General features: G+C 35.4%; 1 protein-coding gene across 1 annotated transcript in view; it reads right to left on the bottom strand.

The window, feature by feature from the left end:
• RASA1 (RAS p21 protein activator 1) overlaps positions 1–24,987 on the bottom strand; it is a 111,430-nt gene that overhangs the window by 8,348 nt on the left and 78,095 nt on the right. The window contains exons 12-21 of the mRNA XM_079918105.1: positions 14,751–14,838; positions 12,393–12,470; positions 10,486–10,643; positions 9,893–9,969; positions 8,393–8,565; positions 7,700–7,859; positions 6,441–6,583; positions 4,871–4,986; positions 4,033–4,119; positions 1,491–1,558 (exon numbers count right to left, since the gene is read on the bottom strand). Coding sequence (XP_079774231.1) covers positions 1,491–1,558; positions 4,033–4,119; positions 4,871–4,986; positions 6,441–6,583; positions 7,700–7,859; positions 8,393–8,565; positions 9,893–9,969; positions 10,486–10,643; positions 12,393–12,470; positions 14,751–14,838 — 1,148 coding nt within the window. The remainder of the gene's footprint in view (positions 1–1,490; positions 1,559–4,032; positions 4,120–4,870; positions 4,987–6,440; positions 6,584–7,699; positions 7,860–8,392; positions 8,566–9,892; positions 9,970–10,485; positions 10,644–12,392; positions 12,471–14,750; positions 14,839–24,987) is intronic.

Genomic DNA, 24,987 nt, shown 5'->3' with positions numbered 1-24,987 from the left:
CTCCAAAGGTACTTCCAAGTAAACCATTATAAATTTAGCATTTTAATATTTCTTTACTGTTAAAAATATTAATATTCTTCCATTCAGAACTCAATGTTTTTTGGAAAAAGTATGACCTGTATAATTCAAAAGAGCTTGATTTAAAGGGGGAAAAACTGAATATACTTATCAGTGCTTTTAGTTTGTGAAAAGGGTACTACAGGGTATTTCAAAATACTTCAAAGCTTTATCTTATTGCTAAAAAGACTTGTTATTCCACATACCCTACAGGACAATTCACAAAGCTAATTTCAACCCATCCAAGGTTAGCAATTTGCAATATGAGCAATTCCTTGCTTCCAGCCTCCACTGACTCAAATAATTCACTTTAAAGCTCAATAACAAAGTCTGGAATCTCTGCTTTATTTTGAGGAGAAAAACATGCAATTTATTAATTTTTAAAAAATATTTTAAAGGTTAATCAGGAAGCACTGCCCTATATAGATAATAGGATGTAAATGAAAAATATTTGTCTCTATTAATTTTAAGCTCTGAAACAATTATTTAACAGTAAAAACCTATAGATAGTCTATCTGGCTGCCTGATTTTAGACTGTATTCTTTTTATCTGAAGTTGCTAAACTATAAATAATATTGCCTAGTGGTTCAGAGTCTAACATTCAGATAAATAAATCTCTCCAAAAGAATTCTAAACCCTTAATTCTTAGTAGACCCATAGATTTAACCATTTTAGTAGCAATTGGAGATAACTACAGAGATATGATGGCTATAAAGGTAAGATACTCCAAAAAATTTTAAAAAATTTTGAGCTTCAAATTATCAAGACAAAAATACTTCAGATTCCTTCTGCTAATGATGGCTCATGATTACATTTGTAGTCACAAATATCATTCTTATCCTTTATTTGAAAAGTCTACAACATCTGAAAGTCAATCCATAATGGGCATTTGGGTAATAAGCAAAACTGAATCTGGTTTGTTGGAGTTTAAATGCCAATTAACATTATATAGGTGGTGACAAGAAATCTCTACTGGGAAATCTCAAAGGGCTACTTTCTTTATAAGTATTCACAGAGTACTATTGCAACTGCAGCTATAATTTTAAAATCCAACTTGCAATGGTAGTGACAGGGTCTAGCATGGGTTAAAAGCACACAGGAAGCTCTTTTTCCCAACTTGAAAAAGCCTATGTTGCAGGCTGGAAAAAATCATCATCATAAGAGTCTGAGACATAGGTAGGGATGGGAAATAAATGATTTGTGTCTAATCATGCCATCTCAGGCTTCAAATATTAGATGGAAAGAAAGGTTAAGAAACAAAATGGAAAGAAAAGGTAAAGTACCAAAAGGAAGAAGAAAGGGGTGCTTTGGAATGTTTTATACCAAGTCTTATAATTGGATAAAAAAAAAAAAGATTTAAAAGGAAAAATGAGTAACCTTACTAAAGAGTATGAAACTTTTTTTAATTTCAAAATTTATCAAAAGCTGATTACCTGAGATGATATTAAACATCCGTGGGTTCAGGATGGCAGGACAGATAAGTCGAAGAAAAACAAAACCACTGAATGGGAGGGAAATTTTGTTTTTTTAGAAAACTACAATATGTGTTACATTAAAATAATATATATATACAAAAATGTTAGTAGAACCATGAACTTTGAACTAATGTAGGGAAGACCAAATATGCAACTTTATGAAAATAATAAGCTAAAGTATCTTACTTTAAGAACATATATTTGCTGCTTAAACATTATTCACTTTTCTCAAATTTAGATTTTTAGATTTACTTTGGGAAGATTTAAGTTGTATCTGTAACATTTACTGTTTTGGCTACTATTTACGTATTCCAAGCTAGTAGTGCATTTTATACTTACTTTGAGGAAGGTGTGTCCTTAGGAACACTAAGAATTTCTGAAATACTGTAGGAGTACAAATAAACCCTTTTAATAGACACATAGTCCTGTAAGGTCCTAAAACTAACATTCTCTAACTTCTCTTTCTTTCTTTAAACAGAACAGCTCAGTAAAGTCTGTTATAAATGAAGTTGGTTATACTGATTTTGTTGAGTTACATAAAAATTAATCCATTGTACTAGGGAAAAAGTGACTTCTTGATAAATGAAAATGTATACAAACAATGTTGAAAAGCTTTTAAGGCAATGAAGAAAAGGACATCAAGCTTTCTAAAGTTAAAAAAAAAGTTCTCAAATTACAAAATATTAATAGCAAAACCAAAAACTAGTATAAAAACACATGGCTTAATAACAGTTGTCATATATGATTTTACCTGCTAATCTTACTCTGGGAACAAAGTACAAAATAAAACTACAAGTGTATATAGCTATTCCTAGTCTGCTCCCTTCTTCGGTTACTGGTAGAGTTTATGTTTTTGTGTAGATAATATTTCTCTAATTTCCTCTTAAGAGGAATCCACACTAATAATTGACCTCGCACCTGCCTTTGTAAAGACAAGCATTATTTCCAAGTTGATAAAATTCCTTTTAGAGATTAAAATAATTGACACAGTCTCTGTTCTCTATCAGAGTGAATAACCCAACTTCTCAGCATTTACCTCCCAATGATGTTGCTTGCTAATTTTGGGGAGTCTTAGAAAAATTAATGTGTTGCTTCTCAGATAGCATTTATTCTTAATATACAATTATTAAGTCTTTAGATTTCTTTATAGCAGGTAATTTATGAAGAATCTTGCACAAATTTTGCTTGAAAACATTTTGATATCTTTGTCTTTGGATCTGAAATATAGCCTAGCAACACCGAACCATAAAAGAATTTCAGTGTGCAAATCCACTTTCTGGGAATTTTTAGAGGTGATTTTAAATTTAAGAGGGATACTAGGTATCTACACATATATTTAAAAGCTTAACTAGGGATAGAAATCACCACCTTGGCCATAAATGCCCCTTAGAAGACCCTGTAGTATCAGATAATCCACATAGCAGAATTTCCAGCTATTTGCTTAACAAATATACTTGTTTGAAACTTACAAAAGTTTTCATTTACATCACACACAACTGTGCTGCAACATTATATGCTTGTAATACGTGTCTATTCCTCTCAATCACTACTAAAGCCAAGAAATACAGAATCTACAATTCTTAAACATTTATGTCATATCATTACTAACCAAGAGAGATTTTATCTGTAAAAAGAGTAGAAGGCTCTTTACAAGATTTAGGTTGGGGGCAGGATTAACACACATTTTCAAAACTAATTATATGATATTGGTGCCTTCAGTAGTTGCCCAATTTTTTTTTAATAGTGTATAACATGATGGGCAGCATATATTCTATATGATAAATTTTATTATTAGACCCCTGAATTCTCTGATGCTTTTGCACTAATTTCCTCCTGTCTTGAATGGGTTGGGGTGTGCTTAACAAAAGCATACAGGAGTGTTAAGGATATTAGATTGGGTCTTAGATGTTTTGCCTTTAGTTCTGCCTTAGCCACTAACTTTCTGTATAACCTTAAGCAAACAATTTAATCTCTACAGATCTGCTTCCTCATTGGAAAAGTTACGGAAATGACAACAAAGTCCTATATAAGCTACAAAATGCTATGACTTGACAAAGCAATTCCTCCTAATTACTGCACAATGAACACACTGTAACAGCTTCAAAACTAAGTAGACTCTGGTTGGAGATTAGCCCTGAGTCACAAACTGTTAACAAACCAATTAATTAATATCTAAATTGTACAATTATTGCTTTTCGTTCTCAGCACAAATCAACCAGTCTTTCTCTCCTCCCATCAGTGAATGTTGAGGTTTTTAGAAAATGCAAAAAGGTAGCTTGCTAGCTAAGTATCTCATAGTAACTTCAAAACAAAAACACAAAGTAAGTTAAAGTTTAGGAGCTATCTTAATTCAGAAAATATTCAACAGGACTCTGACATAAAAGTCAAAGAAAAAAGGTCTTGAAATTGTATACTGTATACTGTTAGTCTCCACATTTTCACAATTATCCATTTGACTCTCAGCACAGGCTATATGATTTAACAAAACAGTAAGTCTTACCTAACAACTCTTGTTCTCATGGTGGTATTTGTAGGCCACTTGTACTGAACAGATTTCTGTAAACACCCATAAATATACCTCAGTGTCCTGCCAAAATAACACAACCATCTTAATACAGAAAGCACTTGAAAATACTGATCTCACTGCAGCCTAAAGCTTAATTTACGAAATCCATGACATTTTTAAATGCAACTGGCCATTTTCCCAAAAGAAGTTCTCTGTTACAAGTAGTGATATTTAGCAAAGGATAAGGAAAACTTTAAAAAGTTTGCATCATCAATTCATTTAACCAGTTCTTTACATTTACTTTGGAAGAAATCCTACCATTTTTAGATTACTTCTGTATTAAAGAAAAGTATGAAAAAGTACTGGAATGCAGATATAGAGGAACTAATGAGTACAGGTTCCAGGGAGACAGATTTTAATGTAAGTTAACTTCTACCTGAATAAGCGAGCTAACACCGGAAGCCGCTAAGCAGACACCGAGTAATTATCTCGTGTACATTTTGAGCAAGATGTTCAACTACATACTGGAGAGATACGTGTCTTTTATGACCTCCTCAAACCTGAGATAAGCTTCTATTCTTTCCCCAAGTTACTATATAAACCAGACATACTGGCCTGTATTTGTTTTATTTTAATGCAAATATTTCACTTTGGTTTCTTCAAGTCACTCTGTTTCCTTAAACACAATTCATCGTGTAAAGATTAAAAACCCTAACTTCTTCAGAGTATAATAACATCAGGACAGTGGAAAAGCTTACACATGTTTTAGAAATACAAATTTTTTAAAATGCAAATATACAATTTCTTGTCAAATTAAAATTTCACCACTTACGGTGGAAGTATTTCTGAAGCCATGAATATTTTCTCCACAAGCTCTGAAAGTATGTTCAATAGGTGTGCTAAATTAGTGTTCACATCTTCATTTTTTTCTAACTTTGATGGACTTAACTAAGAGAAGGAATAAATCAATATAAATGCATCTTGGCAATGATAAATGCAAATGAATCAAGGTAATCAAGCAGTTTTTTTCAAGGTTCTCTATTTTTCCATTTTTCAAACTGTATTAGTCTTTTGGTGGTGGTGTGGGGCTAACTAGGGTTTGCTCTGTGGAACTCCTAATGGACTTGTTACCATTAATTCCCATCTACGCAACTGAAGAGCAATGATTATTCAACAGTTTTCAGTTGCTTTGGGTTAAATACCATTAATGAAGTTTTCTTTTATTCATTTACCACATTTTACCACAGATTTTTACAGGCACATAAAACTGTATTAGACTTTATTTTAAATATAATATTCCCAACCAGAAGACAAAAAAATCCCAGCTTCAGTGGCCACATGCACAAATATACCAGAAGTATTTAATTGGAAAGAAAGATCACCGTATATTATTATAAAACCTATCTTAAATCTATTTATTTGAGGAAAAAAGCTGATTAAAATAGAAAGGTTTTTCTGAATGAGATAAGACTTCTAAATGACTAATAAAATACCAAATGCCTCAGAGGCAGCATCATGAACCCTTCTAAAAACTTTCCAGTAACTTCTAAAATCTAAGAATTCTTATCTAGAATTAATGGAGAGAATTTATCTATAGGAATCTAAATTCCCTAGCCTGGATTTAACGTCCAGAGACTTTCTGCAGACTTGCTGCATTTCTGTATCCTTTACACTTATTAGACCAACTATGGTGTTAACCCCAGGTTTCCAACACTAAATTATCCATTTCTTCCTCTTAAGTTAATTAGTAAAAATTGACAACTTGGTGCAGAATTAACATTTTGAGTGTTCCCAGTATACATTATCAAAAGCAGTTCCTTTATTTTGTATCAGACATAAAAGATACATTTAATATCCTCCTTCTATAGTTGCTCTGCCTTCAAAATAAAATGATGGAATAGCCATATACATGAGATTCTACTCCTTTTCTTAATGGTTTGTTATGAGTTTACACTGAAGCCTCAATAATCTAAAAGGATGTTTTTATTTGCTTTTGAGGGGGTTATCCTGTACCTCTGACCCTCCCACCACCACCCCCACTTCAAAAAAACCTTTGAGGAGAAACCTAGATGTTATTAGCAAGTGTCACATAGAACTTACACAACAGAAATCTCTAACAATAACTTCAATTTATGTTTGCACACTTTCTGAAAGTAGCATACACTTTTATCATTAGTACAGCAGGAGTACTTTCATGTATTTCTGGTGCAATTCGAGGTTTTTAATCTCCAAATAAAGTACATCTTTTTGAAAAGTCTGTTTTGCATAACATTTTTCTAAACGTATTACAAAAGGTATAACTGTTCTGATGAACAGTTTCAGACAGCTAATATATTTGCCTTGAAGTGCAGTTAGCTATAAAGCATTACCTATTAAAATATGCTCTTTGCTGCAATACTCACCTCGCAAGACTGCTTGCTTTCCATTATCTTTAAGATACAGTCTTTCAAAGCGTGATGAACAAATTGTGTAGCAGTGGCTTTCATATACTGCTCCATCAAGGTACTCGCAAGTGTTGTAGCTCGAAATAGGGTAGTGGCTTCATCTACATAAATATATATATATTAAAAAATTATCTGTAAAGGATTGTACTAATGTGAATCAAATTGGAATATAAATGAATTCATTTTTTCCTCAAATAATTATAGCTCTTTATGTTTATTTGCATGTAGCATTAAATATTGATTATAATGACATCCTATATTCCTATAAACTTAACTCTTCAAAAGACTTTCTATTCCTTCACTTCATTAGATCATAAACAGGAGAAAGAATTAACACTGCCATATTATATGAACAAAGGTTCTGGATGGTTATATGACTTATCTAAGACTAAAGAGCCAAATAGTGACAAAACTAGGACCAGAATCCACCTTTGCTGTCCACTGAGCCCACGCTTTAAAAAATCTGAGTTAATTTACAAACAAGAATGTCACTTAAAACCCCCGTATAAATTAACTTATTTGCCTAAAATATGGCTATTCATGACTTTTAATAAAATCCTAAAAAAAACACAAATATTGCCAGAAAAGACAATCTCAGTGTAAAATATGTACCACCACTTTATCTTTCCTGACAAATCTATATATTTTTATATTTTCTATGATCAGGAGGAAATAGTTTTAGATTTTACAGTTTATTTGGGGAACCTAGAAGCAAGTACTGTTATTGAGTCAAAGGGCTGGTTTGAAATGGGTTACGCTGACATATTTATAAGCTGTTACAAACTACTGTGGGACCAGCTAAATTGCCTGGAAACTACCTACCTATAGAAGGCAGAAATAAAATGCAGCTAACACCCAACTTCTGTGCAATGAATTTATAAGCAAAAAACAAACGAGAACATGGTAAGCATACCAAACTATTCTTAATAACCAAGCAGTATGAGCTATTGATCTGGACACGGAAGTCACTTTCTTACGGCTTCTAATTTGCCATGACAGAAAGTTGTATTAGAGATAATACCCCCCCCCATATTAGCCAGCCTAAGAATCAGACATGACATTCCAACTGTAATTTTTAATGAATGAAAAACTAAGTAACTTTGTAAAATGATTTAACTATTTAATATGTTCTAAGATAGAGTACATATATACTTGATATATAAAATCTAATCATTAACCAGTTTTTAAAAGTATCACATAACACATCCATACTGTACCTTCCATGCTTATTTCTCTGTCATTTAGTGTACATAACAACAACGATTCAAGCCTTTCATGAAGAAAAATCCTCAGTAGGATGCTAGCCAGTAGTGTTCGGTCCTGTCCACATACATGTGATAAAGCATAGACTACGTGAAGCTCCTTTTGCAGTATAAGCTAAAAATGACATCAAGAAAGATTGTTGAAAGTACACAGCATTAAGCATTCTCAGTAACATTAACAGGAAATACGTTCTTCTGTATGTATACATTTAGGAATATGTTCTACTGAATAAATTTATTAAAAACAATGAGTTTGTAACCTACATATTTATAGTCTCTTCAAAGCAATGTCATACTGTTGCAAGGCTTTTCAACCTTCTCTGCCTGTCACTGTGCCACTAAACTATGAAATTACTATATTTAACTCAATGGGTATGGTGGGAAGCAGCACATAGCACAGGGAGATCAGCTCGGTGCTTTGTGACCACCTAGAGGGGTGGGATAGGGAGGATGGGAGGGAGGGAGACGCAAGAGGGAGGAGATATGGGGATATATGTGTGCGTGTGGCTGATTCACTTTGTTGTACGGTAGAGACTAACACAGCATTGTGGAGCAATTATACTCCAGTAGGGATGCTGGGGGGAAAAAAAGTTAATTATTTTTCTTAATGCCTTTAAAAATAATTGGACTGGTAAGTAACTTTAATACCTCTTTAAATTCGCTGTACTCTTCTTCTGGCATGATTTTTTCCATAGAATATCGTGCTCGGACGCGCAGGGATCCTGGCTCAATACCTTTCAATGGTATATGGGAGCTGAGCAAAAACCATTCATCTGTGGCATGCCCTTTCTGCAGCCGGCTCAACTGGCAGCGCATAAATACTGTGACAGAAAAATATCAAATGATTACTGTCTAAAAAGATGACACTGTAATTAGTCACACAAATTTTCCTAATGTTCTATCTTATCTATAGTGTTAAATGCTTTTTATTAAAGGATTTTTCAGTAAGATCATAAATTTAATACTAAATGCTTACTTCATTCATTTACTGAATGCCTACTATGTGCCAGACTCTCTGATAGGCAGGGATGTAGCATACAGACATGATAAAGATACAGTCTCTGACTTGCATGGAGGTAACAGTCTAGCCAAGGAGGCAAGAAATCAATTATGATACCCCATGCTAAGCGCTGTAAAGTGGTGTATGCTAATGAAGTACAGAGAAATAATGTCTAATTCATTCTGTGGAGGTTAAACATCCATTCCAAACAGGTACCCCCTTAAGCTGACTTGTAACAGGATCTGGAAGTGTAGCTAAGTAGAAACAGAAAAGAAGAGTGTGTGTGCAGTCTGAACAGAAGGTATGGTGGATGGTTTTAAAAATCCATGGACAATTTAAGAGCTATAAGAAAGCTGGTGTAGCTGGAGAGAAGGATATACAAAAGATTCCACAGTGAAAGTAAGAGTGGGGAGGAGTGGATCAGGAAAGAGCCTTTCTTCTGTATCATTGCTAGGGGGTTAGATTTTTATCTTAAAAATAATGGGGACCACTAAAAATGTTAAGCATTTTAATAGTAGTACAGAAATTACAGAATAAATATATTTTTAGTGAAAAATTCAGGCTTTGATTCTGTTAACACATATCACTTTTTTTTCCCCCTAAGCCTGATTTTTAAGAAGGTATTTCAGGATTAACCTAATTCACTCTGGTGTGAATTGCTAAATCCCATTGCCACCTGTTTCAGAAACATACTGGGAAAAGTTGTGCTGCTGAGAACCAGTACTGACTACCAGAAGTGAGCAGTGTAATCTAGTTTAAAGAAAAAAATTTAACAGAGTGCTTTTTTTCATTTACATGCAAAGTATAGGAAAGTAGGAAAAACTTAAAAAGTAGGAAGAAGGGATAAGGAAGCACCACAGAAAGATGACCACTGTTACTCTTTTTCCTCCTATACGTTGTGGAGGGAGGGTGAGCAGATCCTACTTTAATCCTAAGGGCTTAGGTTTACAGTATATACAATTTAGCCTTTTTGGTCTTTTTCTTTTTTAGATACAGCAATCAATACTTGTAGAAGTATAAAAAGAAGCTATCTCAAGTTACACTGCTTACACACCTTTTTAATTTCCATTTTAGACTATACTTCATTATGAATTTCCAAAGTATATAAAACATGCTTTTTCACTTTAGAAATTTCTGTGTCAACTTACAGATATCAGGATCTTTGCTTTTCTTCGTTTTATTGCTAAGAGTTATTTCAAATCTGTTGATGTCAGGAGGAAGATCACTAAAGCAGCAAGGAGAAAAAGAATTAAGAAAATGTCCTGGCATAAAACTATCTAATTCCTTTATTAGTATTGAATAAACCCCCTATTTCTGCTGCTAACCCAGCTGAAAGTGCTAGATTTAAAAGTAAATTCAAAACATGTTTTATTATTTGGTACACAGGAATACAGACAAGCAAATTACACTTTCCCTACTGTCTAACTTTAACTTCCTGGAGTAAATCCTGGAAACCCTTGTAAACATTTTGTCTGTGTATGTTAGTAAATGTTTTTGGATTCATCAGTAATGGTAATTCATATTAATAACTGGGTGAAAAACCAAGGACATAGCACTTTACTAGTAAAAGTGAACAAATACAATAGAATAAAAAAAAGTGTGTATTATTAAAATGCCTGAGCTTGGCACCGTGTTCTAATTGATTTAGATACAGAGTTAAAAAAAAAAAATTTAAAAAAAGGAAAGAAAATGCATTACAGCAAAAGAAAATCATCTAATGTAATGATAAAATAAGACTTACTCAAAGACAAACTCTTCTGACCATACAGGGTTTTGCCCTTCCCTTGCATGAGTTTTTGCCACTTGGACACTATTCAGGTAGATGTTACAATATGGATTAGTAAAATGTTTTACTGGGAGTTTATGGGCTTCTTCAATATGTAAAACAAGACTGCTGACCTAAAGAAAACACAGAAATCGTTACCCCAGATTTCAAGAATTATGCATTAGGTTTCAAAGGCAATTATTATAAAAACCCAAAATAGTGACTTATTTTCCCCTTTTTTCAGAAAACATGACCTTCAGTTATATTTTCCCTTTTAATAAATTCTTCCCACTTAAAAAAAAATACAATTGTATTTTACAAGTTATTCCTCCAATTACATTCCTGCAAAAATAATGAAATACACCTTTTCTGCTATAAAACAATGGTTCAGAGAAAATGAAGTTGAGAAGAGGATTCTTTTTTTTTTTTTTTGAGGATTCTTTATTAATTTAAGTAAATAACTCTTACCACCCAAATCAAAATCTAACATGCTATATAATGCTCATCTGGAAGATTTTCTTTCTATACAGAGTTCCACAGCTAGAAAATATTTTTAAAATATTGATTCTACCTTCTCATTTTACAGAAAAGGATACAGATCCAAAGAAGTGAAGTTATTTTTCAGTTTTGATGCAAAACTTAAACCATCTATCTTCTAGTGTCAGGTTCTCTTTCCCTCTTGCCACGTACTACTTGTGTGGCCTTGCACAAGTCAGTTTCTATGAGCCCCAGCTTCCTCAGATATAAAATTAGGATAAAGTCTACACTGCAAGTTGTTGTGAAGATTAGAAATGATATGTATAAAAGCACAAGCAGAGTACCTGGCACATAAAAAGGGCTCAAGACATTGTTAGCTATTATATCATTATGATTATATACTATTATACCTACAAATAATAATTTCATGCCTGAAATTTCTCACAAGATACAATCTACAAAAATTGAATCTGATTTTCCATAGCTTTCAAAATGTTAAAACATGCTTTGAGAACACAGTGATTATGCATATAATTAAATGTCCCTGGGGAAAGTATCAGACTTCTGGTTACAGGGAATAAAACTTTCAGTCATCTAAATAATAACCATTTATCCACTTCCAATAGAACAGTATGTTAAATTCACCAAGCTTATTGGAAATTCCCATAAGTAAAACAAGAGTCACTTTAGTAAATACTGTACAAAAAAGAAACTTTCCTCAAAACTCCAAGAATATTAAATTTACCTAACTTTTTCCAATTATCTGGGGATAACTAAAAGAAAAAAGCAAAGAAATGGAGGATATAAAGTTGAGTTTACATACATAGAACGAAAGAGAAAGCCTAGCTTAACTCTCCATAAATGAACATGCAGGCATGTGAAGGTTTCAAATAAGACAGGATACTACCCATAAGTTATGTAATAGGTTTCAAAAGCAATTACTATAAAATGAAAAACCCTAAAGTTTACCAGGATTAGTACTTTCAGTCACATGATTTTTTCAGTAAGTACCTTTCTGACACAGGCCAAAATAATTTTTTGAAGAAGAAAAATAATAATAATAGGGCCGAACAGAATAGTTTCTGTTGTTGGCTTGGTATTGTTACTTTAAGTGGAAGAAAAAAAGTCCTTGATATGTATTCAAAAGATGGCATTATGGGCTAAGTATCCAGCAAGTATATAAAGAATATTCTCTTTCATAAAGAAGTAACTATTTCTCCTGCTGCTGAAGCAAGTGGGAGCATGGCTTTAAAATGCCTGACAAGATTCACCTCTCAAGAATTCTAAAGTGTTTGAAATGTTGCCCAAAATAGGTCATAGAGAAATAAAAATAAAGAGCAAACTGATAAAGCAAAATACAATCACAAATTTGTGACAATCACAAATCAAAGAAAATCAAGTTTCACCTGACGCAGGCGTTTATTAGCTGTCCCTGGACTACTTTTCCGTAGATTGCAAAATGCCTGCAGACCTTTCATCCAGTCCTACAAAAAATAACAGCATTTCAAAGAAATATAGTATACAATAGTTTATGCAGTTTCCAATCAACAGTTTGGGTTTTTTCCCCAAATTCAATAGTTCCTTCCTTCTCTAGACTGCCATTTCTAAACTCAGAGTATCCTGTGCTTTAAATACATCGGTGCTCCAACAAAATAAAACAGTGACCAAAACAATTATAATTCTGTAAAATATTGATTGTATTATCGTAGCATCTCTATATTAATCTTAAGTACCAATGAGTGATAATTTATTAGTCAGAAAATAAATTTACATATATTTAAGCAGTTAAACTTGAGGGACCCTAAAGCAGAACTGAACTTGATACATTTTGTGAAAGGAAGGCTGACTGCAAAACCAGTTGATAATGTGATGACTGATTTGATGACAAACATTCTAATCTTTACCTTAGACCATGATATAGGTAGAAATGTATAAGGGGGTCTGGGTGATTTATAAGCCTTTTAAATATAACATATTTAAAACAATATTTCAGCCTAATATTAAGTTGCAGCTATATTCTAAAATGTTTAATGATCTAGTACTCTGGAGAAAGGAGAGAACAATTTTAGGTTTACCAAAAATAAATCTAAATATTTTATTTGGCATACATGTTTCTAGAAAGCTCTGTACTACTGTTTCACTCAATTAGGTCTTTAGTTTGTTGGCTATTTCAATGAATCTGAACTCTGTCAGTGTTTAGAGAACGTCTTTTAATGGAGCAAACTTAAGACTAAATCAATTACCATAGCTTTCAGAAAGAGAAGACAATAACCAGAGATACCACAGGCCACCAAAGTAATAAAAAACTGGGACGATCAGTGGTATTTTTGAACTTTAAGGGATATATGGAAACAGAATATGGAAAGAGTATAGATAAATCCAATAAGATAATGTTATATTTATGTGAGGCATGCAAAACACATTGAAATGTCATCCAGGTATGTAAGTTAAACACATCTTTAGAAAGAACATGATAAAATAACTGGAAGATAGGATACTCAAGTTTAAGTTTCTTTTCTAACTCAATATCTAACATTAAAAAAAAAAGTCAAACAGCAAAATACTATGAGCCCTATTTTTGCAAATTAGGGCTACATACCCACAAAACAAGGTTTTATGTGTATTATAATAATGAGTATTCAATTGAGATATTTTTCCATGATGGAAAAATGATATTCAATTATAAGCCATAAAACACAATGGCTCGGGCTTCCCTGGTGGTGCAGTGGTTGGGAGTCCGCCTGCTGATGCAGGGGACGCGGGTTCGTGCCCCGGTCCGGGAAGATCCCACATGCTGCGGAGCGGCTGGGCCCGTGAGCCATGGCCGCTGAGCCTGCGCATCCGGAGCCTGTGCTCCGCAACGGGAGAGGCCACAACAATGAGAGGCCCGTGTACCACAAAAAAAAAAAAAAAAAACAAAAAAAACACAATGGCTCATTCATCAAATTTATTCTACACCCTAAGATATTTTCATAATTTACGAGTCAGGGGCCCATGCCAGGATCCAGAGTTTTAGGAGCATTTGCCTCATATCCAGGGTTGGCAAATTATCTTCTTTTTTTTCAACAAAGTCACTTTCTTTCACCTCTAAACTACCTTCGGGTTCCTTCCATAGAGTATAAGCAGAAGAAATATAGCCATATTTCTACAAAATACCTTTAAACACCCCAGAAATATTATGGTTCAAAGAAATCAAAGTACTTTTAAAAGGAGATTTTTAAAAAAAGTTTCTTCACAGCATTACTTAAAACTTAATAAAAGTTTTAATAAGGGCATTGCACATGGATCAATGGCTAGTGCTGAAAGTAAACATTATATCTAGACTTAGAGAAAAACAGAAAATTCCTCAAAATTTTTTCCTTGTGATGACTGAATTTCTATTTTTAGACACAGTTCAACCAGTGAATAACAACAATGCTTATTAGCAAAACTAACTGGCTTACCTTTTTGACTGTACTTAGAATATAACCTTTTTGCAGAGGATTTTCAATGAACATTCTCAGTTGGACTCAACATCATAGCCCATTTAAAGGTCAATTTAAAATGGAGTTTTCCTAATAACCCTACACTGTGTTTTTCTGCATTTCTTTCAAAAAAAATTTTTTTACACATGAAAGCTTCTCATTCCTTAAAATAAAACATAATTAGATTTCACGCATCCTTTTTATCACATTATCTTAAAATGCAACAGCTTTCTATTCCAGTTAAAAAAGAAAACAAGAGCTGAATAAAGTTGACAGTAGTTGAAAAACCAGTTAACTTACCTCTGCTTGTTCTGGAGTTTCTCCTGCAAAGTAGAAGATGTAATGTTCTTCACTAAAGTGCTGAACCACTATCTGAAAACAGTTTGGCCTTTAAAATACAAACAAAGTTATTAGGAAGTTTAACATACCAACTTTACACTAACTTAAGAAAAAAAATCACAATACAATTATGTAATTTATATAAACTTAACAAAATTCTTAATTTAGAGAAATAATAATCCATTGTACTAGATTACTAAAAAGAAAATGTCAGCTGCATATATTTTAGAAAGCTTTTTGTCTGCACTATTGAAATTTTATCAAACTATCGAAGTTTAAAAATATTTCACAGTACTGTGTAGATTAATTTTAAAAGGCATTAGAAATAGAAAAGTTACAATAAAATTGAAGCAGGAGTGCTAGAATTGCATATAGCTAATTTAAAGACTTTAAAGCAAATAAAATATTACTAAACTCAGTGCTTCAGGATGATATATAATATACATTTATATGTACTGGGAAAAGACTAGACATGTTCTTTAGGCCTAAAATGTTCTTAATGGTTATCTCTCAGTAGATTGTGGGTGATTTTAATGTTCTTCTTTATAATTTTACCTATTTTCAAATTTTTTTTTTACAACTGGCTGTTTTTCCTCATTCCATTTTAATGGAAACATCAGCTTATTCTGAGGATCAAATGACCTAACAGTGGTGTGCAATAAATATTAGTTCTTATCTTCCTATAGTATGCAGTGTGGTATAATTCATTTGACATGTAAGTACAATATTAGATAGTAGCTTATATCTTTTTTGAAGATGTGCTGCCTTTCCAACTAGATTTGAAAATGTTTATAAAATGTTTAATAAGGGCCTTCAAGTTTTTGAAATTCAATAAATATTATTTCTATTTCTTGCTTTAACCAAAGAGTATATCTTACACTTCAGTGTTAGAAGGTCATAGCAAAGTATCCAGAGTACAAGCTTAACATTTATTAAAGATAAAACCATCTCTTCAATGCTTTGAGAATACCATAAAACAATGGAATATGTCAACTGAAAACTTCTGATTCTGAAAGTGGTTTGTACCAGACTAACCCTCCTGGCAGGATAAAATATAAACCAAACAAAACACAACTGTTTGAAGTCACTGGAGAACAAGCAGCTCAGACTGAAGGGACCAAGATCATAGTGAGGTGAGACTGACATTCTCCACAGCTTTTCTTTTCAAGGTGTTTGCCAATTCCTAAACCGTGTAGGGCAGGACTCTGGGGCAATAAGCAGAAAACAGCATCTAAGAGGCTAAAAAGCTAACAAAGCACATTCAGTTTCACAGTGCTGGGAGAGACAAATGAGTTCAGGGCCTTTAAAAGAGAAAGCTTTCAGTTGAGACCCCTGAAGAGCTATGCCTTCAGAATAAGAGCAAACCAGAAGCAGTATAGCCTTCACCGATACCTCCAATTGATTCCTGAGGGGATCAATATGAACTAACCCTACTCTAACTTATCTGGCAAAAGAACAGTCCTTTCTGGAGACAATAACATTATCCATAGCTTCCACAGTTTTTCATACACTGTATCCACTATTCAGTCAAACATAAGTAGACATTACAGGAATCAGGATCAAATGACTGAAAAGCCAAAAGAAAAACAGACAAAGAAAGACCTACATATGATCCAGATATTGAGGACAGATACAACTTTCAACTATCTGTAATTAAAGTGCTTAAAAAAAATAACAAAATAGAGAATTCTGCCACATAACTAGATATTTAGAACAAGTGTTCTAACAATTTAGAACACAAATTCTAAAGTGGCAAAAGTAATAAATAAAATTAAGACCTCAACAAACACATTTAACTACAGAAGAATAGATTTGTGAGCTGAAGGCAAATCAGAAGAAAACATCCAGCCTGAGGCACAGAGAGGAAAAAAATTATAAGAAACATAGAAAACCGTTTAATAGACACATGGGACATAGTAAAAGGAATATAACATGTAACATGAGTCCCAGAAGATTAAAGAGAATGTGGCAGTAGAACTGTTTAAAGGGATACTAATGAAGAATTTTCCAAAACTGACAACAGACATCAGGTCTCAGATTGAAGAAGCTCTACAAACATTAAGATACATTTAAAAAATATATATTTTTACAGTAGGCATATTTGGTTTAACTTTTGAAAATCTAAGGAAAGGAAAAATCTCAAAGCTTTCAGAGAAAGATGAAATACAGTACATCGTGAAGGAAAAAAGATACATTATCTCTAAAAGAGAAACAGAATGACAAAATGTTGAAAAGTAGAAAATCTTTAAAATGCTGAAAGAAAGTAATTACCAACCTAAAATTTAATATCCATCCTAAACATAGATAAAACAATAAATACTGCCACAGTAAAAGATTCAGCCTAAGAAAAGATACAGGTATGAAATTCCCACATAAATATTCACTACAGTAATAACTCTGTATGATTCAATGTCTTCAAACTTGTGCTTCTGAAATCGTTTATATTTAAAGTAAAGCAGGGAGGAGCTTCAAGATGGCAGAAGAGTAAGACATGGAGATCACCTTCCTCCTCACAAATACATCAGAAATACATCTACATGTGGAACAACTCCTACAGAACACCTACTGAACGCTGGCAGAGACCTCAGACCTCCCAAAAGGTAAAAAACTCCCCAAGTACCTGAGTAGGGCCAAAGCAAAAAGAAAAAACAGACAAAAGAATAGGGACAGGACCTGCACCAGTGGGAGGGAGCTGTGAAGAAGCAAAGCAAAGGTTTCCACACACTAGGAGCCCCTTCGCGGGCAGAGACTGCGGGTGGCGGAGGGGGGAAGCTTCGGAGCCACGGAGGAGAGCGCAGCAACAGGGGTGCGGAGGGCAAGGCGGAGAGATTCCCGCACAGAGGATCGGTGCTGACCAGCACTCACCAGCCCCCGAAGCTTGTCTGCTCACCCACCGGGATGGGCAGGGGCGGGGAGCTGAGTCTCGGGCTTCGGTTGGATCGCAGGGAGAGGACTGGGGTTGGCTGCGTGAACACAGCCTGAAGGGGGCTACTACACCACACCTAGCCGGGAGGGAATCCGGGAAAAAGTCTGGAGCTGCCGAAAAGGCAAGAGACTTTTTCTTGCCTCTTTGTTTCCTGCTGCGCGAGGAGAGGGGATTAAGAGCACCACTTAAAGGAGCTCCAGAGATGGGCATGAGCCGCGGCTAACAGCGTGGACCCCAGAGACGGGCATGAGACATTAAGGCTGCTGATGCAGCCACCAAGAAGCCTGTGTGCAAGCACAGTCCACTATTCACACCTCCCCTCCCAGAAGCCTGTACAGCCAGCCACTGCCAGGGTCCCGTGATCCAGGGACAACTTCCCTGGGAGAACACATGGCACACCTCAGGCTGGTGCAGCGTCTTGCTGGCCTCCGCCGCCACAGGCTCACCCCGAACTCCATACCCCTCCCTTGCCATGGCCTGAGTTAGCTAGAGCCTCCAAATGAGGTGCTTCTTTAACCCCGTCCCGTCTGAGCGAAGAACAGATGCCCTCAGGCAACCTACATGCAGAGGCGGGGCCAAACCCAAAGCTGAACCCCAGGACTGTGCCAACAAAGAAAAGAAAGGGAAATCTCTCCCAGCATCCTCAGAAGCAGCGGATTAAATCTCCACAATCAACTTGATGTACCCTGCATCTGTGGAATACATGAATAGACAACGAATCATCCCAAATTGAGGAGGTGGACTTTGGGAGCAATGATATATATATATTTTTTCCCTTTTTCTTTTTTTGTGAGAGTGTATGTGTAGCTTCTGTGTGTGATTTTGTCTGTATAGATTTGCTTTTACCATTTGTCCTAGGGTTCTGTCTGGTTTTTTTTGTTGTTGTTATAGTTTTTAGTGCTTGTTATCATTGATGAATTTGTTTGGTTGCTCTCTTCTTTTTATCTTTTAATTACTTTAAAAAAAATTTTAATTATTTTTTATTTATTTTAATAACTATTTTATCTTCTTCTTTCTTTCTTTTTTATCTCCCTTTTATTCTCAGCCATGTGGATGACAGGCTCTTGGTGCTCCAGCCAGGCGTCAGGGCTGTGCCGCTGAGGTGGGAGAGCCAAGTTCAGGACGTTGGTCCATAATATCAAACGGTGAAAATCTCCCAGAGATCTCCATCTCTACGCCAAGACCCACCTCCACTCAACGACGAGCAAGCGCCAGTGCTGGACACCCTATGCCAAACAACTAGCAAGACATAAACACAACCCTACCCAATAGCACAAACCTGCCGAAAATCACAACAAGGCCACAGACGCCGCAAAACACACCACCAGACGTGGACCTGCCCATCAGAAAGACAAGATCCAGCCTCATCCACCAGAACACAGGCACTAGTCCCCTCCACCAGGAAGCCTACACAACCCACTGAACCAACCTTAGCCACTGGGGACAGACACCAAAAACAACATGAACTACGAACCTGCAGCCTGCGAAAAGGAGACCCGAAACACAGTAAGTTAATAAGCAAAATGAGAAGACAGAGAAACACACAGCAGATGAAGGAGCAAGGTAAAAACCCACCAGACCTAACAAATGAAGAGGAAACAGGCAGTCTACCTGAATAAGAACTCAGAATAATGATAGTAAAGATGATCCAAAATCTTGGAAACAGAATGGATAATACAAGAAACGCTTAACAAGAACCTAGAAGAACTAACGAGCAAACAAACAGTGATCAACAACACAATAAATGAAATTAAAAATTCTCTAGAAGGGATCAATAGCAGAGTAACTGAAGCAGAAAAACGGATAAGTGACCTGGAAGATAAAATAGTGGAAATAACTACTGCAGAGCAGAATAAAGAAAAAAGAATTGAGGACAGTCTCAGAGACCTCTGGGGCAACATTAAATGCATCAACATTCGAATTATAGGGGTCCCAGAAGAAAAGGAAAAGAAAGGGACTAAGAAAATATTTGAAGAGATTATAGTTGAAAACTTCCCTAATATGGGAAAGGAAATAGTTAATCAAGTCCAGGAAGCACAGAGAGTCCCATAAAGGATAAATCAAAGGAGAAACACGCCAAGACACATATTAATCAAACTATCAAAAATTAAATACAAAGAAAAAATATTAAAAACAGCAAGGGGAAAACAACAAATAACACACAAGGGACTCCCCATAAGGTTAACAGCTGATCTTTCAGCAGAAACTCTGCAAGCCAGAAGGGACTGGCAGGACATATTTAAAATGATGAACGGGAAAAACCTACAACCAAGATTACTTCTACCCAGGAAGGATCTCATTCAGATTTAATGGAGAAATTAAAACCTTTACAGACAAGCAAAAGCTGACAGAGTTCAGCACCACCAAATCAGCTTTACAACAAATGCTAAAAGATCTTCTCTAGGCAAGAAACACAGGAGAAGGAAAAGACCTACAATAACAGACCCAAAACAATCAAGAAAATGGTAATAGGAACATACATATTGATAATTACCTTAAATGTAAATGGATTAAATGCTCCAACCAAAAGACATAGACTGGCTGAATGGATACAAAAACAAGACCTGTATATATGCTGTCTACAAGAGACCCACTTCAGACCTAGGGACACATACAGACGGAAAGTGAGGGGATGGAAAAAGATATTCCATGCAAATGGAAATCAAAAGAAAGCTGGAGTAGCAATTCTCATATCAGAGAAAATAGACTTTAAAATAAAGACTATTAGAAGAGACAAAGAAGGAAACTACATAATGATCAAGGGATTAATCCATGAAAAAGACATAACAATGGTAAATATTTATGCACCCAACATAGGAGCACCTCAACATAAGGCAAATACTAACAGCCATAAAAGGCAAAATCGACAGTAACACAATCATAGTAGGGGACTTTCACACCCCACTTTCACCAATGGACAGATCATCCAAAATGAAAATAAATAAGAACACACAAGCTTTAAATGATACATTAAACAAGATGGACTTAAGTGATATTTATAGGACATTCCATTCAAAAACAACAGAATACACATTCTTCTCAAGTGCTCATGGAACACTCTCCAGGATAGATCATATCTTGGGTCACAAATCAAGCCTTGGTAAATTTAAGAAAATTGAAATTGTATCAAGTATCTTTTCCGACCAAGACACTATGAGACTAGATATCAATTACAGGAAAAAAATCTGTAAAAAATAGAAACACATGGAGGCTAAACAATACACTACTTAATAACCAAGAGATCACTGAAGAAATCAAAGAGGAAATCAAAAAATATCTAGAAACAAATGACAATGAAAACACGATGACCCAAAACCTATGGGATGCAGCAAAAGCAGTTCTAAGAGGGAAGTTTATAGCAATACAATTCTACCTTAAGAAACAAGAAACATCTCAAGTAAACAACCTAACCTTACACTGACAGCAATTAGAAAAAGAAGAACAAAAAAACCCCAAAGTTAGCAGAAGGAAAGACATCATAAAGATCAGTTATATAAATAAATGAAAAAGAAAGAAAGGAAACTATAGCAAAGATCAATAAAACTAAAATCTGGTTCTTTGAGAAGATAAACAAAACTGCAAAACCATTAGCCAGACTCATCAAGAAAAAAAGGGAGAAGACTCAAATCAATAGAATTAGAAATGAAAAAGGAGAAGTAACAACTGACACTGCAGAAATACAAAGGATCATGAGAGATTACTACAAGCAATTATATGGCAATAAAATGGACAACCTGGAAGGAATGAACAAATTCTTAGAAATGCACAACCTTCCGAGACTGAACCAGGAAGAAATAGAAAATATGAGCAGACCAATCACAAGCACTGAAATTGAAGCTGTGGTTAAAAATCTTCCAACAAATAAAAGCCCAGGACCAGATGGCTTCACTGGCAAATTCTATCAAACATTTAGAGAAGAGCTAACACCTATCCTTCTCAAACTCTTCCAAAATATAGCAGAGGGAGGAACACTCCCAAACTCATTCTACGAGGTCACCATCACCCTGATACCAAAACCAGACAAAGAAGTCACAAAGAAAGAAAACTATAGGCCAAAATCACTGATAAACATAGATGCAAAAATCCTCAACAAAATACTACCAAACAGAATCCAACAGCACATTAAAAGGATCATACACCATGATAAAGTGGGGTTTATCCCAGGAATGCAAGGATTCTTCAATATATGCAAATCAATCAATGTGATACACCATATTAACAAATTGAAGGAGAAAAACCATATGATCAAATCAAGAGATGCAGAGAAACCTTTCGACAAAATTCAACACCCATTTATGATAAAAACCCTCCAAAAGTAGGCATAGAGGAAACTTACCTCAATGTAATAAAGGCCATATATGACAAACCAACAGCCAACATCGTCCTCAATGGTGAAAAACTGAAACCATTTCCAGTAAGATCAGGAACAAGACAAGGTTGCCCACTCTCACCACTATTATTCAACATAGTTTTGGAAGTTCTAGCCACAGCAATTAGAGAAGAAAAAGAAATAAAAGGATTCCAAATCGGAAAAGAAAAAGTAAAGCTGTCACTGTTTGCAGATGACATGATACTATATATAGAGAATCCTAAAGATGCCACCAGAAAACTACTAGAGCTAATCAATGAATTTGGTAAAGTTGCAGGATACAAATTTATGCACAGAAATCTCTGGCATTCCTATACACTAATGATGAAAAATCTGAAAGTGAAATTAAGAAAACACTCCCATTTACCACTGCAACAAAAAGAATAAAATATCTAGGAATAAACCTACCTAAGGAGACAAAAGCCCTGTATGCAGAAAATTATAAGACACTGATGAAAGAAATTAAAGATGATACAAATAGATGGAGAGATATACCATGTTCTTGGATTGGAAGAATCAACATTGTGAAAATTACTACCCAAAGCAATCTACAGATTGAATGCAATCCCTATCAAACTACCACTGGCATTTTTTACAGAACTAGAACAAAAAAATCTCACAATTTGTGTGGAAACACAAAAGGCCCCAAATAGCCAAAGCAATCTTCAGAAAGAAAAACGGAGCTGGAGGAATCAGGCTCCCTGGCTTCAGACTATACTACAAAGCTACAGTAATCAAGACAGTATGATACTGGCACAAAAACAGAAATATGGATCAATGGAACAGGATGGAAAGCCCAGAGATAAACCCACACACATATGGTCACCTTATTGTTTTGTGTTTTGTTTTTGTTTTGGCGGTACGTGGGCCTCTCACCATTGTGGCCTCTCCCACTGCGGAGCACAGGCTCCGGACGCGCAGGCTCAGCGGCCATGGCTCACGGGCCCAGCCGCTCTGGCATGTGGGATCTTCCCGGACCGGGGCACGAACCCGTGTCCCCTGCATCGGCAGGTGGACTCTCAACCACTGCGCCACCAGGGAAGCCCAGTCACCTTATTTTTGATAAAGGTGGCAAGAATATACAATGGAGAAAAGACAGCCTCTTCAATAAGTGGTTCTGGGAAAACTGGACAGCTATATGTAAAATAATGATATTAGAACCCTCCCTAACACCATACACAAAAATAAACTCAAAATGGATTAAAGACCTAAATGTAAGGCTAGACACTATTTAACTCTTAGAGGAAAACATAGGCAGAACACTTCATGACATAAATCACAGCAAGATCCCTTTTGACCCACCTCCTAGAGAAATGGAAATAAAAACAAAAATAAACAAATGGGACCTAATGAAACTTCAAAGCTTTTGCACAGCATAGGAACCCAGAAACAAGACGAAAAGACAACCCTCAGAATGGGAGAAAATATTTGCAAATGAAGCAACTGACAAAGGATTAATCTCCAACATTTACAAGCAGCTCATGCAGCTCAATATCAAAAAAACAAAGAACCCAATCCAAAAATGGGCAGAAGACCTAAATAGACATTTCTCCAAAGAAGATATACAGATTGCCAACAAACACATGAAAGAATGCTCAACATCATTAATCGTTAGAGAAATGCAAATCAAAACTACAATGAGATATCGTTTCACACTGGTCAGAGTGGCCATCATCAAAACATCTACAAACAATAAGTGCTGGAGAGGCTGTGGAGAAAAGGGAACCCTTTTGCACTGTTGGTGGGAATGTAAATTGATACAGCCACTATGGAGAACAGTATGGATGTTCCTTAAAAAACTAAAAATAGAACTACCATACGACCCAGCAATCCTACTACTGGGCATATACCGTGAGAAAACCATAATTCAAAAAGAGTCATGTACCACAGTGTTCACTGCAGCTGTGTTTACTACAGCCAGGACATGGAAGCAACCTACGTGTCCATCAACAGATTAATGGATAAAAAAGATGTGGCACATACATACAATGGAATATTACTCAGCCACAAAAAGAAACAAAACTGAGTTATTTGTAGTGAGGTGGATGGACCTAGAGTCTGTCATACAGAGTGAAGTTAAGTCAGAAAGAGAAAAACAAATACCATATGCTAACACATATATATGGAATCTAAGAAAAAAACAAAAAATGGTCATGAAGAACCTAGGGGCAAGATGGGAATAAAGACGCAGACCTACTAGAGAATGGACTTGAGGATGTGGGGAGGGGGAAGGGTAAGCTGGGACAAAGTGAGAGAGTGGCATGGACATATATATACTACCAAATGTAAAACAGCTAGTGAGAAGCAGCCGCATAGCACAGTGAAATCATCTGGGTGCTTTGTGACCACCTAGGGGGGTGGGATAGGGAGGGTGGGAGGGAGGGAGACGCAAGAGGGAAGAGATATGGAGATATATGTATATGTATAACTGAATCACTTTGTTATAAAGCAGAAACTAATACACCACTGTAAAGCACTTATACTCCAACAAAGTTGTTAAAAAAAAAAAAAAGGTAAAGCAGTATTGAAAGTCAGAAGTTTAATACAAAGAGATAGAATGCTTAGAGACCTGTTAATAATACAGAAAATAAGCTGGAAAAATTGTAGAGCTGTGCAACTAAAGTGCCGGGAAAAACAGCCGAACGAGCAGTGCTGTCCAGTGTTCCACAGGCTAGGCGTGCATACCAGTCATCTCTACTGGTGAGGGCTGCCATTAACTTTCACATTAGACTTCATGAACTAAATGCTCAAGGTCAGTCAGTGTATTGGGTTCTATGCTTACACAAAGCGAGAAATATTCAATGACTGCTATCTATTTGATAACACAACAAACAGTGTATTCTCAGGATTTTCAATAGTTACTGGAATACACAATAGTGTATTCTCAGGATTTTCAATAGTTC

Source organism: Stenella coeruleoalba (assembly GCF_951394435.1).
Source record: "Stenella coeruleoalba genome assembly, chromosome: 3".
Lineage (NCBI taxonomy): Eukaryota > Metazoa > Chordata > Mammalia > Artiodactyla > Delphinidae > Stenella > Stenella coeruleoalba.
Note: the sequence above shows the minus strand (reverse complement) of the source record. Positions and strands in the feature narration are given on the sequence as shown.